This window comes from Garra rufa, chromosome 13 (genome assembly GCF_049309525.1).
Source record: "Garra rufa chromosome 13, GarRuf1.0, whole genome shotgun sequence".
Lineage (NCBI taxonomy): Eukaryota > Metazoa > Chordata > Actinopteri > Cypriniformes > Cyprinidae > Garra > Garra rufa.
The window spans coordinates 14,507,697-14,523,504 of record NC_133373.1 but is presented as its reverse complement, the minus strand read 5'-3'; the positions used below and the strand labels follow the sequence as shown (position 1 = coordinate 14,523,504).

Below are 15,808 nucleotides of genomic sequence, written 5' to 3'. Positions count from 1 at the left end.
TTTCGACTGAACCCAAAATAGCTTGGGCCAATGAGCAAAGGGGCTTTACTAATCATTTCTGTTTCCTAAGACTTACGACCTGCTACATAAATGCAAAAACACATTCTGCTGGGTCTGACAAGCTCTGATGCTACTGATGTGTCCATCTAATGAGAAGTTTGCAGTGCTCCAGGTGAAGGGGCCCTTTCTGTGTTACTTTATACAGCAGCAGGTTTCACTAAGGTGTTCATTTCAAGAAACCTTTTATCTCCTCCTCCCAGCCCTCCAGACTCCATCTGAGCTTCATAAATCAAAGAGGCAGAGTTGCAGGGGGTCAATGCAAGAGCCCTCGAGAGGAGTCGTCTCTTGTTCACTCCGTACTTGTCCTGGTTCAGTGACTTGGGCCTTGCGAACCGGATCACTTATTTTACATCTGTACCACTTCATGCTACCACTAAGTTCTCGAAGCTCTTATATGCCATTTCCAAAAGGGCGGCATGAAAAACAGTGAGCGTCAGGCCATGTACACCCCTCCTGAGGTACAGGTTTCCATTCACTATTTCCTGTCTCGCCACTCTTGCTAGGACTTGCCCCATGTGTTCTGCTTTATGGAGTAATAAAAAAGCGTAATAGCTCTCATCTATTCTTGTTAACAGCACAGTGTGCGCTTGTCTGAGTGTGACAAAGGGTGAGAGAAAGGCTGGATATGAAGTGATTTTGGAGCGGCCCCCTTGAAGGCATATGTAAACATTTACGGTTTGTCTCAAGCTGCTGGTGTGATTACAGAGGCCGTACTGTACAGAGGCAGTCAAATGGAAAATGCAGAGCACATGAGTATGAGTGGCCTACTTGCTGGAGAGCATTTCCCGACCACTCCGCTTCACGGTATTAGCTGGGCGCTGCCTCTCGAAACTAATGTGTTGCGTCTGATATAGAGGCCTGTTAGGAGATCCAGTCAACATCCGTCTACACTCTGTTCAAGTATGTTTATGGGTTTGCTTATCTCCAGATTGAATAGATGCCGTAGCACAGGGAGGGGATCAGACTTGGCGGCATAGAATGACGCAATGGAAACACAACCAGATGAAGTAAATAATTATGTTTGTAAGCAGCATGTTCACGCTTAGAACATTGGAATACCAGCCATGTGAAATCACCAGTCAGTTCGGAAGGATTCGTCCAATGCAAACTCTCTTGTTTTGATGTGTCATGTATTTGGTTGTTATTGTTACGGGGAACTAGAGAAATCAGTCATGCCTGTTATTACTCCAAGCATGGAGGCTGCCAGTGTGTGGGATGCTAATATCACTCAAAGCAGTGTACTTGAGTCTTAAGGGCGTTCACACTGATACCGATGTCAAAGCGGCAGACATCCAAGACTTCCAAGCTGGCGACTTCCAAGACACAAGAACTAGAGATTGTTGCTGATGCAACAGCTTTATACAAATAAGCAATGCAGGGAGTAACAACACGAGTGCCTACAGTGATCTTCTACCCGATACAGATTTTTATCGCTGCTAGTTGGAATGGGGATTAAATGTAAGTTTGGTGTTCATGTATTTGCCTTCTATTCCAAGGCCCCATCATGAGGTTTGGACTGAAAATGAAACAAGACTAGCACCCAGCCTCACGGGAGACGTTTTTCTCATGAAAAACCAGAGCTTGGGCATCAAGAGGTTTCATAATAAGCATCACGGCCACAGGAATGACAGTAGCAAAACATAGCTGGATGTGTACTTAGCCATGTTCTACATTGTCTTCCCCCACAAATCTGGCCACATTAAATTTGGCACTCATTTCCCTCAGCTGCTCACTAGGAGTATGTTTGCTTGGGTTTTATGGGAATTCATATTGGACGTTTAACTGCTTCTGTTCCTTCCCGAGACTTAAAGTACCATAGATTACAATGGAGGTTCAACCTAAAGGCTCTGTGGAAGCCTCCCACAAACTTTCACTCAAATTGATGCCTGTCTGTATACTGTTTATGTGTATAATACCTTCATGATGTCAGCCTGTGCCAAAGTAAAAACCAAACACTTATTTTTTCTTGCCACGTCTGTTTTGGAATCTTTTTAGTAACATTTACCAGAAACATGAGACACTTAACTTAATAAGGTAAACTAGGGAAACAGTGGTCAGCGCTAAAGGGTTGCTCATGGGTCAAATAAAGAAATCTTGCAGTTCAAAATGCAAATGCTTAAAAATTACTCATTTGTATTCATGTTGTTTTCATACTTTAAAAATATTAAAGGAATAGCTCACCCAAAAATGAAAATTACCCCATGATTTACTCATCCTCAACTCATCCTAGGTATATATGATTTTTCCTTTCAGGCGATAACAATCGAAGTGATAAAAAATGTCCTGGCTCCTCCAAGTTTTAGAATGGCAGTGAATTGTGGTCCAGATTTTAAAGCAAAATAAAGTGCATCCATCCATCATAACAAGTGGTTCTCATGGCTCCTGGGGGTTAAAAACACCCTCCCGAAGCGCCCTCTCATGAACGTGCGTACGACAGTTAGCGGAAGCTAGAGATTATGGTTTATAAAGTTGTAAATATAGATATTTTTCTTACACAAACACATCATTTCACTGCAGGAGGCCTTTATTTACCCCCTGGAGCCGTGTGGAGCACTTTTTACAATGGGGGTTCAACCTAAAGGCTCGGTGGAAGCTTTATTTCCTCCCACAAACTTCCACTCAAATTGATGCCTCTGTGTATACTGTATATATGTGTATAATACCTTCATGATGTCAGTCTGTGCCAAAGTGAAAACCAACCCCTATTTTTCTTGTCACGTCTGTTTTGGAATCTTTTTAGAAACATTTACCAGAAACATGAGACACTTAACTTAATGAGGTGAACTAAGGAGACAGTGGTCAGCTCTAAAGCGTTGCTCATGGGTCAAATAAAGAGTTAAAGAAAAATCTTGCCGTTCAAAATGCAGATGCCAAGTACTTATAAATTAATCATTTGTATTCATGTTGTTTTCATACTTTAAAAAGTATTAAAGGGATAGCTCACTCAAAAACTAAAATGTCCCCATGATTTACTCACCCTCAACCCATTCTAGGTGTATATGACTTTTCTTCTTTCAGACGAATACAATATATATATATATATATATATATATATATATATATATATATATATATATATTATATCCAGTTGCCCAGATTTTAAAGCAAAATAAAGTGCATCCATCCATCATAAAAAGTGTTTCACGTGGCTTCGGGGGGTTAATAAAGCCCTCCTAAAGTGAAGCAATGCATTTGTGTAAGAAAAATATCCATATTTACAACTCCTGCTAACCGTAGGCATGTTCACGATAGAGTGGTGTTCCAGCAGATGATGTAAGACGTAGCGTAAGCTTCAGTGAGACTTTGCTAGTCATGCAACAGGATAAGAAGTCTTTGAAATCCACATTTATTAAATTATAATTAAATGCCTACTGCGAAAGCGCTCCACATGACGTGTGATTATATCATCTGGATGCTTGAAATTGAATAGGAATGCTAGTAGGAATGGGGCTTTGGTGTTTATGTATTTGCCTTCTATTCCAAGGCCCCATCATGAGGTTTGGACTCCCGTGAGGCTGGGTGCTAGTCTTGTTTCATACAAGACTAGCACCCAGCCTCACGGGAGACATTTTTCTCATGAAAAACCAGAACTTGGGCATCATAAGGTTTCATAATAAGCATCATGGCCACAGGAATGACAGTATCAAAACTAGTCGACGTCGACTCGACTGTTATCACAAAATCAGTCATCAACCCCTATTGTGTAGCACTTTTTATGATGGATGATTGCACTTTATTTTCTTCAAAATCTCAACAGCCATTCACTGCCATTATAAAGCTTGGAAGAGCCAGGATATGTTTTAATTAGGGGTGGGCATAGATTAATTTTTTAAATCTAGATTAATCTAGATTAAATCTTGGAATTAATCTAGATTAATCTAGATTAAAATGGCTAATTTGAATTCTGATGAAGGCATTTATATGTGCTACCCAAATAATGACTAAAAGTAAGTCTTTGAGAACGGGCCAGGTGGCGCATTAGATCAGGCGCTCATCTCCTGTTTCCAAAATGCATCACAAACTGCTTGACAATTGCATTTACAACATAATTACCTATACAAACTTGTGTAACCAAGTACTTCTGCGCAAAAGGCTGCACGACGTGCGCGTTCGCGTTGCCGGTAAATACACAGACGCGCACGGGCATGGATTTCTCCGTGCTTAGATTAAACTGCGTTGCTTTTAGAAGCGTCAATTCAGTTGTTGCATATAGTTTAATGTCTTTATTTCGGGATTATCAAAGTAAATTATAACTCAAACTTGAGATTTTACTGGGGCACAGCAGATTTTCATTGGGACACGTGCCCCAGTAAAAAGGGTCTAACAACGCACGCACCTGCCCTGAAGCGGCTTCATAACTTCATGTTTGCACGTCTCATTTGATGTGGTAATTTCACAGAAGTTGAAGACTCGTTCTCGCCCCCTACAGTGCAATTCGTATAGGTATACGTCATCCGCGCTAAAATATCAAAGTGAAAGTCATCATAGCTTACATAGTTTAGACCCAGCTCCCAACCCAACTTTGAGAATAGATTAACGGCGATATTTTTTTTATCGCCCGATAAGAGTCTCACGTTAACGCAGCACGTTAACGCCGATAACGGCCCACCACTAGTTTTAATACAACTCCGATTGTATTCATCTGAAAGAAGGAAGTCACCTTAGGATGGGATAATTTTCATTTTTGGACAAACTTTCCCTTTAAATACTTAAACGTTGTTTTGATGATTTAAAAAGCCCCACTAAAAACATCAACATTAATTTTCATGCTTTTATGTTTTCTAGGGAATGAAAACCCAGAAAGTGTTTTAAACCAAGGAACAGATCCAGGGCTTCAGCCAATCCGAGTGAGGACGGGGTTCATCTACAACCTTTCCCAGGCCACACCTTCTACTTGTTAAGAACTTCCTTTGCCTGCAGAATGCAGTGGCTGTTATTGCCCTATTTGTAAGGCCATTAAACAAATGTGACTAATGTTTTATACACTCTTAAAAATAAAGGTGCTTCACGATGCCATAGAATAATCTTTTTTGTCTGAATGGTTCCATCAAGAACCTTTTAACATCTGAAGAACCTTTCTGTTTCACAAAAGGTTCTTTGTGGCGAATGAAGGTTCTTCAGATTATAAAAAGGTAAAAAAGATGCTTTTTTATCCAAAAATGGTTCTTCTATGGCATTGCTGTGAAGAACCTTTTCAAGCACCTTTATTTTTAAGAGTGTATGGCAGTTAACCTCTCAATGCCAGTCCTTATCTGTAGATAACTATGTGTGATGATGCATTTGAACATCAAGGTTATTTCGATGGTCATTTGATGACTATATTGACTAGCGTGATGATGTTGAACTCAATATTTATCATCCACCATAACTATTCCTACAGGTTAAACACCACGACTGCTCTTTCAGGTGCAAACCATGGTTAAACATTGCAGGAACATGCGCTGGACAAACACAAAGCAGACGGACTGGACTCAGGATCTTCTTCGTAGAACATTACCTCAGTTTTCACCCAGTTAGAAAACTGCAACATCAGTCAGCTATTGATTGACAGACGTATTTTTCCTCTCGCTGGTCGTGTGATAAGACAGCAGTCTTGGACAAACGCTTCTTGACCCTGACTGGCCGTTGCCATGGCTTCTATTCCCATGACTCCTGTTCCCATGGTTCCTCTGCCTTAAAGGGAAGTTTGTCTGATTAGATGAACAATGGTGTTATTTTGGGTGGTTCCTCCTTTTTCGGCTTGTTTTGCTTTTGGTTGTATATATGTGCACATATACACTTTGACACATTCCCTTTGTATTTATATTTATGATCCTAGTACAGCTTCTAACACTAATAAATTAAACTCAGTGTCTTCCAAACTAATTATATTCATTTCATTAGCAGATTCTGCTGACAGTGCAAAAGACGGTGACATCTTTAGCTCTCTCTGCTAGCAGATAAAGTCAGTTGTGACAGTCCAACATGCAATGCTGAGTAGGTGTTCTTTCTGTCGATCTTTCTCTTTCATCCTCTTACTCTATATCGCTTCTCCCTTCCCCCCATAAGCAGGCTGAGAGTTGACATGTTTTGACAGATTTTTTAATGGTCGACCTGTGGCGATATCACTGCCTGTGCCTGTACCAAAGGGAGGAAAACTCTCCTTCCTTCCAAAGAAACTCCTTCCTCCCCTGCTCTACAGAAGAAAAAAAAAACATAATGTTCACTTAACGTAAAAATCAGAGCAGAGTCATGAGATCCTGATGTGGGTGCAAAGTCCACAGTGATCTGTGCTCATCCTTCACATCAGGCTTTCCACACAAAAGATCATGCACACATCTGCCTGGTTTGAGAGATTTGAATGCTTTTGAATATCAGTAGATTTCAATTAGCCTTTATTTAGTTTTTAGCAGTGTTTGTTTTTGAATTGACCTCAGTTGTGTTAAGAACCTGTTTTGTTCTGCTTTCTAATGCTTATATAGTTATTGCACAGGCTTGAGGTTAAACCAACAACCACACGTTCCCTAAACTTAAAACTCCCCGAAATGCCCCTTCGTCTGATAATGTGAACTCCAAAGCTGAGCTCTCTTTTTTTTTTTTTTGTTTATTCATTGCACTATGAAACACTCAGAGGAACAAAAAGAGCTGATAGAGGAATTACAAAGTCTATGTAGGGAGTATTGCTCAACTGCGACTTTGGCCTTATTCCTCATGTCTGTTCTTAAAGGCCCAGTGACCCACAGCCCTGGTGCGAATGGACACAGAATAACTAACAATTACAGCACTTTTCTCTAAAATGACGAACCCAAATACTGAATAGCTGTTGTGCTTCGCTACATAATGGTTTAAAGGGTTGCCTCACCTAAAATGTAATATTATGTCATTATTAACTTATGAAAAGAGACCCAGTGACAATCCTATAACATAAGCTGAATCCACAGACACCCGAAATATAGTAAATAATAATAATAAACATTATGAGAAAAAATATAATTAGATAATTTCATATTCTTCAGTAAATAGAATGACTATTTTAATATATTTTATTTTAAAATTGTATTTATTCTTGTGATGCAAAGCTGGATTTTCAGCATCATTACTCCAGTCTTCAGTGTCACATGATCCTTCAGAAATCATTTTTATATGCTGATTTAGTGCTCATGAAAGTTGTCTTATGATCACTGTTGAAAATAGATGCTGCTTAATGGTAAGTGGAAACTCTGATTCAAGATGCTTTGATGACTGGAAAGTTCAAAAGAACAAAAGTTTTCTAAAAGTTGTTTCTTTTTAAAAAATCTTACTGACCCCAAATGTTGTAACAGCAGCTAATCTAATTTTTATCAATGGAAAACAGTAAAATTTGGTTGGTAACAGGATTTTCCATTTTGGGTGAACTATTACTTTAAAGAGCAAAGGCTAAAGCAGTGAAACCGCTGAACTTTGTACTACTCAGATGGCCATCTGGCTCCTATCTGCTATGATTGTATTCATGATCACAGCTTTCCTCAGGAATTCTCTCTCGAAGGGAAATTAAAGAAAACCAAGCAAAGACTGTCAGATGCTTGTTCAGTACTGTAGACTGCTAGTCCCAGCACAAGACCCCTCCTGACTGTTACTACAGTAACAAACTGTCTGTTCTCAAGGGGCCTGAGCTTTCTATCTAGTAGTCCCGTCATTTCCAGTACTTTTGAATGAGATTCAAAAAGCCATAGACATCCATGCCAGGAAAAGACATAGGGCCTTTTCACATCCTTACTATTGGGCCGGGACAGAATTTTGATTTCCTGCGTTTGAGCTAGGGGTGTGCGATATGACGATTTTTGATCGTGGACGATTAAAATGTCTCCACGATCTGCTTTTGAAAAAATATCGTAGTATCGTGCTACAGTGTGCCTCTGTCTTAATATACTGTACATTCACTCACGGGACACTGCACTTATTCATATTCGCGATCACAAAAGTACATTATTTGAATGTGCTTCAAAGTCTTGCCGGTAAAATAACGCCATTTGGTCCGCGCGCTGTTCTGGCATGCGCTTCATGAGCGCGTAAACCTGAAGCACGTGCGCTAAAAGCCTGTCAAACAGCACCTGATTACTAAACTGAGCTATCTTTGGCGTTTAATTTGCTTATACTGTCAAAAACACGCAAGGATTACATATAAACACAGTCGGTTGTCTAAAGTGAAAGTAAACAGTTAAGAGAAAAACGGATGCGAGTCTGTATAGATGTGTGCAGCTCTGCGACAGAGCTGAACATGCTGGCGACTGTCATTAAAGGGACAGTACACCCAAAAATGTTGTCACTCACATGTCCTAAATCTCTATTAATTTTTTTTTTCTTGTGCTTAACACAAAAGAAGATATTTTGAAGAATGTGGGAAACAGTGGCTGGTCCCCACTGACTTAAAATAAATAAATAAAATATATGGAAGTAACTGGGGACCCAGCAACTGTTTGGTTACCCACATTATTCAAAATAAGTTTTATGTTCAGCATGTTTTATGCTTAAAAAAATGCGAGAGTGAGTAAATGATGACAGAATTGTCATTTTTGGGTGATGATACACTAATAAAACAAAACACAAAGGAAAATCACTCACTGCTCTTGACTGAAGAACTTCAATACAGTTGCTTTAAATGTTTCTTCTATGTATAATTTATGTATATAATGTATATAGTGTTTTATTTTTATATTTTTTAATTCAATTTCTTGAATGCTACTGATAAATACATGGACTGTACCTGAAAATTAAAGCACTGTTTGTTTTATTTGTATAGTATGTGTATTTGTAACATGTAGCTTATCTTTGTTCTTATTTTTTAAAAACAAAGAAAATAATGACAAAGATTTTTTGTCTTCGCCCACTTTGGCTTAAATATCTGCCATTCTTTTTATTTTATATTTTGTTACCTTGTAAGGTTTTGGTTTTAAAATAGAAAAATTAATTTGGCTGTACTACTCAGACAACTTGTAAAAAAGTAAAACCAACATGACAAAGAATCGTGATAAAATCGTGAATCGTGATATTTCTTGAAAAAATCGTGATATGATATTTTTACCATATCGCCCACCCCTAGTTTGAGCGCTTTTCCACGAAAACAGTTAACACTTTTTAGCTGGTTCATTAACAGCCACCCATCTCATAGCGTTCAGCTGTATTGGGATCAGTGTGGAATGCAAGTTTGTGGAGGAATAAGAATTTATCCATGGAGAATGTCAAAATATGGCATGAAATAATAAGCACAACTGTTTGTGTTAGAGTTGAGTATCAGAGCCAGTGGCCTTGCTATGCTGAACTTACCAAAAACAACTTTTTGAAGAGCTTGTCGTGTGTGGAAATAAAAGACAAGGTTTGCTTATAAATAGGTATTTTATTGATTTAAACTGCAATCTGTCGTTACAAAAGGAACATATGGATGTGAACAGCGGTAGCTGCTAACGTAGGACACATTCAACTGTAGCTCTCTCAATGTCAATCCTGTTTACCTCGAATTTCAACTAAAATCTATAGAACGACTCTGGATTACAATCCTAAAAGGTTCAAGACTCTTGGAATGTACTGTTAGGCACTTAGCAAGTAGAAGTGGTCCAATCTGTAAAATCTGTAAATAAATAAGAATTTTGAGTCATAACAAATCAAAACAACACATGCTTGCTGGTGTACATAACATGGTTTCAAAACGGGCGAAATAAATACACGAACGCATATTTAACAATTCCCTTATTAACCGTCCATTTAAATCAAAACTGCGATCGGAGGTTTGGACCACCGCGAGGGTCGTGAGATTTGCACTACAATGCATTTATCGTCTGCAATTTGTTCATACCAAAAGAAGTCTTAATGAGAGGATCCCAGTCTAAACATTAGATTTCTAAAATCACAGGCACAGGACTGTTATTGTCAAGACAACTCGGTTTACATTCTAGACGGTCGGAGCCAAATAATAAAGGATTATAGAGGCATAAACATCCTGAAACTGCAGTCCAACATTAGGGAGAGAAATAATAAATAAAATGCAAAACAATCCTCTTTGCATTCTCATTTTAAATTAAGTTTCACTTTAAAAATAAATCAAAACGTAGTTACAAAATGTCATTGCAGTATAATATATTAACTGTTGAAACTTAACGAAAAAGGTCTTCACAATCTTGCGATTAATACGGAAGATCATAATTTAACATAAAGGAAAATATATTCTATTGTTTCATTATCCAGATAAATACAAACAAAATAAAAAATGCTTACAATCAGCAATAAATACATTTTGATAAGTTAAATAAGCACTGACAAGCACAACTTTCAGTTTGAAAGTTCTCAATTCCAAACAGAAAATACCAACAGTAATTGTAATGATGCAATAATAACTATATTATAACAATAATAGGGGAAATAACGATATTGAATTAATGATAGAACGATCTGTTTGCAACCAAACAATTAGTGGCCACTGAAGTCACATCTTTAGTGGTAACATGAACAGGAAGGACATTTTCTCTCACACATCGTCTCTCTTACATAATCCAACAACCAGAACGCACTATTTTAGCGGGAGGGATCACATGTTCTAGGGATAATTACCACGGTGACAGCACATTTAGCACCACTAGACGTACGAGCATCTTTCAGAATGATTCACACAAATCTAAGATGGGTTTCATTCTTTTTCTTTAAACCTATTCCACCCCCGGAAATCAATGTTATTGGAAAAAGTAGGAATCTAATTGTTTGATAGGCACTTTAAGTCCCGACGATCTACCGGCAAGGGTCTTTTGCAAGAAAAGTGGCACTTCCAGGTCTGTAAAGCACATCGTTGCTAAAATATTCAGTAAATTCTTTGAACAAGAAGGTCCTTGAACAATTTAGAGAACTCTGCTCTTTAGTTCGAACACTGTGAACTAATATAAATTTGTTTAACATGTTCCAGTGAGGATTTCGAGACCTCACAATTTGAGTGGGCCTTGAGGGGAACAGTTTGTTGTTTTTGCATTACGTCAGGCATGTTAAAGACGTCTTGGGAGGCTTGGGAATACGCTCAAGGTTGATGCTACAGGGTAGTAGGGTTTCTGATTTGACTCAGTGGCTACAAGAACACTGTACTTTAGTCCACTTCTCTCCTGTAAACAAAGCAAGGACAGGAAGGGATTGCTAGGAGGAAAATGACTCTCTCTTTCATGTCTGTGCTTTCTCTCTCATGCCTGAAATCTCAGAGGCCAGCTTTTAATCATCAGAGATGGAGAGTCTGCTAAAGATGGGGAGGCGACGTGTGGCGTCCAGCACAGGTGACTCGGACCCGCTCTGGCTGCCCAGGCTGCTCTGGTAACCCTCCTGGTCGGAGAGGGAATCCGGAGGGCTTGGGGGCGACTCGGACATTGGCCTGAAGAAGGAGGGTGTGGTGGGAGAGTGAGGACCGGGCAGGTCAGGAACAGTGGTGCCACCTAAACTAGGCCCAAACAGATTGGCAAGCTCTTGACTTGAAAAAGTGAAAGGGTTGCTGGGCCACTCGTTGATGTCTTCACCGGAAAATATGGGCGGAGGTGTGACAGAGGTTGGGCTGTCCTGGGAGCCACCTGAGCTTGGGAAACCAGCAAAGCTGTAGCTGTGATGAAGGCGGGGGCGCTCCATCTTGTTGAAGGCGGAGAGAGGAGGGGGTCCCCGGCGCTCCTCTGCGTTGTGGATGAAGTGGCAGCGCGGGCCGTACGGGCAGTAACCGATGCTGTGGAAGGTGCGACAGAGCTCGGTCTTGTACTTCGGGTGACGGTTTAGACTACGAAGCTCGTGCATCCCATGGGCAAACTGGCACTTGTCACCGTATTTACAAGTGCCGTTCTCCTCGAAGGGTCTGCAGAGTTCGGTCTTGTAGCGGCTTGAGTTGACCTGGCTGTTTCCGTTGGCACTAATGCACGTGATGCTGCTTGGCCTTAGACGCTCCCCGGTTTCGGAATAGGACCGGTCGCGGAATCGGTTCTCCTTGTTGTTGCTGCTCCCGTTCAGGGAAACTGAGCCGTCCATCTTGAAACTGTTGATAAATTGGTTCTGCGTTGATTTGGAACTGGTAACGGACACAGAGTGGCGACGCTGGTAGAGTCCCACTGAAGGGGTACCAACCACCTTCCTGTCCAGCAGGGAGGGGGTAAAGGGGGTATTGGCACCAGTGGTGGGGACAGACTGTAAATGGGGACTGGAGAGTGGACTGTTGTAGCTCATAATCTTATTGTTCTGAAAATGAAGTAAACAAAACAATGTGTCAAAAAATATGGCACGACTATGACTCCCTTTGCTCCACATACCACCAGTGTTGATGGTATTTTCTGTTTTCAGGTCAGGTCTAGGGCTTCAGTTCTGTTTTAACTCTTATTTTATGAAGAGATAACACCAACGACCCTGAACTTTTAACCTACCCAGCAATCTCTTAAAAAGTGAAAGGTTTATCAAGTCATAAAACATGAAAACCCGCCAAACTCATGTATCACCTCCGGTAACTGCACAAATGGGTGCAAAACTATAATGATTTATTGCATAACCAGTAACTACGAAGCCTTTATTTCTACATTACGTTATTAAAGTTATAATACCTTATAAATTATTCAGCTTTGTATAAATGTAAGTATTAGAAATAAGAACACCATGTTTTATAACACAACATTAGCCACTGTGTTGTATTATACTTTTTTTTTTAAATCTTGTTTAATGAGTGTCAGATGGCTTGTAAAGTTTTATGCTAATAGTTCAACCAAAACATTTATTTGCCCATCTATTAAGGTCAATGGCAGCACTGTGTGAGAAATTTAAAGTCTTTATCGACTGATAATATTTCTATTAGTAATAGCTCAAAGATAATTATTAGAATATGGCAGGTCATTATAGGGTTGATATCACTGATGCCAAACACTATTGGTTCTCCTATGTCACGTGATAGCAACGTTTAAATATAATGAATGTCTGAGAGCAACAGCAAGAGGTTATGATTAATACCAATAGTCTCCAAGTTATAGTCTGTTCCTCACAAAGTTATCATATGGCTTCAGAAGTCTCAAAATATTCCTCACCACTCATACAAACTACTTTTATGATACTTTCTTGAGGCTAGACTTTAAACACCAACATCTACTTTAATTAAATCAAAACGCAATTTCCTTCTTGTGTTTACCGGAAGAACGCAAATAACAGCGTTGAAATGCCAAGGGTGAGTAAACTTTTTAAGTTTGGGGCAAACAATCCATTTAACGTCCGTTTAAGTTTTCAAAGCGCGTCTTGTGTTCAGTGTTATTCTCCCCAGCTGTTTTGAATGCAAGAACGCGTCCTGCGTGAACGCCCCTTAAATCGTTCTGCTGAAAACTATTGTGCTTCTACGTCACAGCTTTAGGCTGCATGTTCACACAGTACAAAGTTGCATTGCTAAAAGATAGCTTTATATGTTCAAAACTGACCTATAGATTATTTTAAAAGATAGCTGTAACTACACTGCTAAGCGATATAAATCAAACAAAACTGCGGTTTATTTTAGGTTAAGGTTAACCGTTGAGAAATGTTAATTATTAAAAGTTTAAGTCCAAACATGTTTCGCATAATAGACAACTCCTTGATTTAATTCAAAGGAAACCTAGACTTGTGGCCTTCCTCACTGTTGTGTATAATCGAATCGAGAGCAAATAATGCACAGCTTTATGTGACGCATACGTTTACTGGTGACGCATAAACGCTGATGAATTAAACGACTTAATCTATAGGTTTTAATTATTCTCTTCAGAATCGATTAGCAACTAAAGATTATGCGAAGCACAAGACTAAAGTATACAAGCAAGATTCTCGTCCCACTCTATCGCACGCACGCGCACATAAGACAGAAAAGTTTGACATAGGTGTAGAAAACAGCATCTCAGTCAATTGATACATTTTATGTATTACGTTTATGAAATATTGATCTGTTGCTCGCTCATTTAAACAGTTTAAAACTACTTCCCAAAACTATAAATTACCTTGTTCGTCACTTCGTAGTCGAAGAAGGAGGACACAACAGTCGCGGTCATTGTCGAATCGGGGGTTGAAGAAAATACTTCAAAGTTGACAAACAGATGGTTTGTTAAGGCACGGTGGGAGTATTCCTGTGTTTGAAGGGTCTTTGATATAGTTCTGCCCCGCAGAGAGCCCCCTCTGTCCTGCCAAAACTTGCGCGCATATCCTTTATAAAAACTCGCGCAGTCTTCCTGGCGGAGTAGGCGGGGCTATTCGTTTCTGGTCATGCCTCTTTTCCGCACGTCTCTCTGGCGCTCTGACGTGATGTGTGGCACTACTTCGACTCCTGATTACGAAACTTCATTTCTCCTTACCATGAATTTAATCACAGCCTGAATTTCCTCCCGATTATTCCAGTGAACCAATTCAGTGCATTTCAATTCTAACTTTTCCTCCCGGAAATTTCAGTGAACCAATTCAGTGCATTTCAATTCTAACTGCTATATATTAATCTATAAACAACACAGTGAAGCATGAGAGTCATAATATTAAAGAGTCTTTATAAAATAGATGTCAAATGTAATGCAAAGGGTATCAGTGTAAACAAAAGAGCTGTACTGTGTATTACAAACTCAATATTATTAATAAATAAATATAGATTTTTTTTAAATAATTTTAATATTTGCACATATTTTTATATAATCACTTAAATTTGAATCTAAAATGATTATGTATTTCTTAATAATTTATCTAAAGGCACAAAATAGAAACATTATTAAACTTTTCTGACTGACTGCTCAGTCTGTATAGTCGTGGCCAAAAGTTTTGAGAATGACGCAAATATTAGTTGTCACAAAGTTTGCTGCTAAACTGCTTTTAGATCTTTGTTTCAGTTGTTTCTGTGATGTACTGAGATATAATTTCAAGCGCTTCATACGTTTCAAAGGCTTTTATCAACAATTACATGACATTTTTGCAAAGAGTCAGTATTTGCAGTGTTGGCCCTTCTTTTTCAGGACCTCTGCAATTCGACTGGGCATGCTCTCAATCAACTTCTGGGCCAAATCCTGACTGATAGCAACCCATTCTTTCATAATCACTTCTTGGAGTTTGTCAGAATTAGTGGGGTTTTGTTTGTCCACCCGCCTCTTGAGGATTGACCACAAGTTTTAAGATCTGGGGAGTTTCCAGGCCATGGACCCACAATGTCAACGTTTTGGTCCCCGAGCCACTTAGTTATCACTTTTTCCTTATGGCACGGTGCTCCATCGTGCTGGAAAATGCATTGTTCTTCACCAAACTGTTGTTGGATTGTTGGAAGAAGTTGCTGTTGGAGGGTGTTTTGGTACCATTCTTTATTCATGGCTGTGTTTTTGGGCAAAATTGTGAGTGAGCCCACTCCCTTGGATGAGAAGCAACCCCACACATGAATGGTCTCAGGATGCTTTACTGTTGGCATGACACAGGACTGATGGTAGCGCTCACCTTTTCTTCTCCGGACAAGCCTTTTTCCAGATGCCCCAAACAATCGGAAAGAGGCTTCATCAGAGAATATGACTTTGCCCCAGTCCTCAGCAGTCCATTCGCCATACTTTTTGCAGAAGATCAATCTGTCCCTGATGTTTTTTTGTTTGTTTTTTTTGGAGAGAAGTGGCTTCTTTGCTGCCCTTCTTGACACCAGGCCATCTTCCAAAAGTCTTGGCCTCACTGTGCGTGCAGATGCGCTCACACCTGCCTGCTGCCATTCCTGAGCAAGCTCTGCACTGGTGGCACTCCGATCCCGCAGCTGAATCTTCTTTAGGAGACGATCCTG

General features: G+C 39.6%; 2 protein-coding genes across 2 annotated transcripts in view; one reads left to right on the top strand and one right to left on the bottom strand.

Moving 5' to 3' along the window:
* rad51b (RAD51 paralog B) overlaps positions 1 to 6,043 on the top strand; it is a 56,776-nt gene extending 50,733 nt beyond the window's left edge. Inside the window, exons 5-6 of the mRNA XM_073816813.1 lie at positions 4,846 to 5,007; positions 5,441 to 6,043. Coding sequence (XP_073672914.1) covers positions 4,846 to 4,961 — 116 coding nt within the window. The 3' untranslated portion in view covers positions 4,962 to 5,007; positions 5,441 to 6,043. The remainder of the gene's footprint in view (positions 1 to 4,845; positions 5,008 to 5,440) is intronic.
* Positions 6,044 to 9,392: 3,349 nt separating this feature from the next.
* zfp36l1b (zinc finger protein 36, C3H type-like 1b) lies at positions 9,393 to 14,226 on the bottom strand. Its single transcript, XM_073816890.1, has 2 exons — positions 14,019 to 14,226; positions 9,393 to 12,258 (listed from the first exon to the last, which is right to left on the bottom strand). Exons 1-2 carry the CDS (start codon positions 14,067 to 14,069, stop codon positions 11,260 to 11,262), a joined length of 1,050 nt encoding a protein of 349 aa, XP_073672991.1. The 5' UTR covers positions 14,070 to 14,226; the 3' UTR covers positions 9,393 to 11,259.
* Between the last annotated feature and the right edge of the window lie 1,582 nt (positions 14,227 to 15,808).

Bases quoted from the DNA above. Each gene is read 5' to 3' on its own strand.
- zfp36l1b (XM_073816890.1), bottom strand. From the start codon at position 14,069: ATGACCGCGACTGTTGTGTCCTCCTTCTTCGACTACGAAGTGACGAAC. The intron at 12,259-14,018 runs GTAATTTATAGT...CTTCATTTTCAG, and splicing joins ACTACGAAGTGACGAACAAG to AACAATAAGATTATGAGCTA.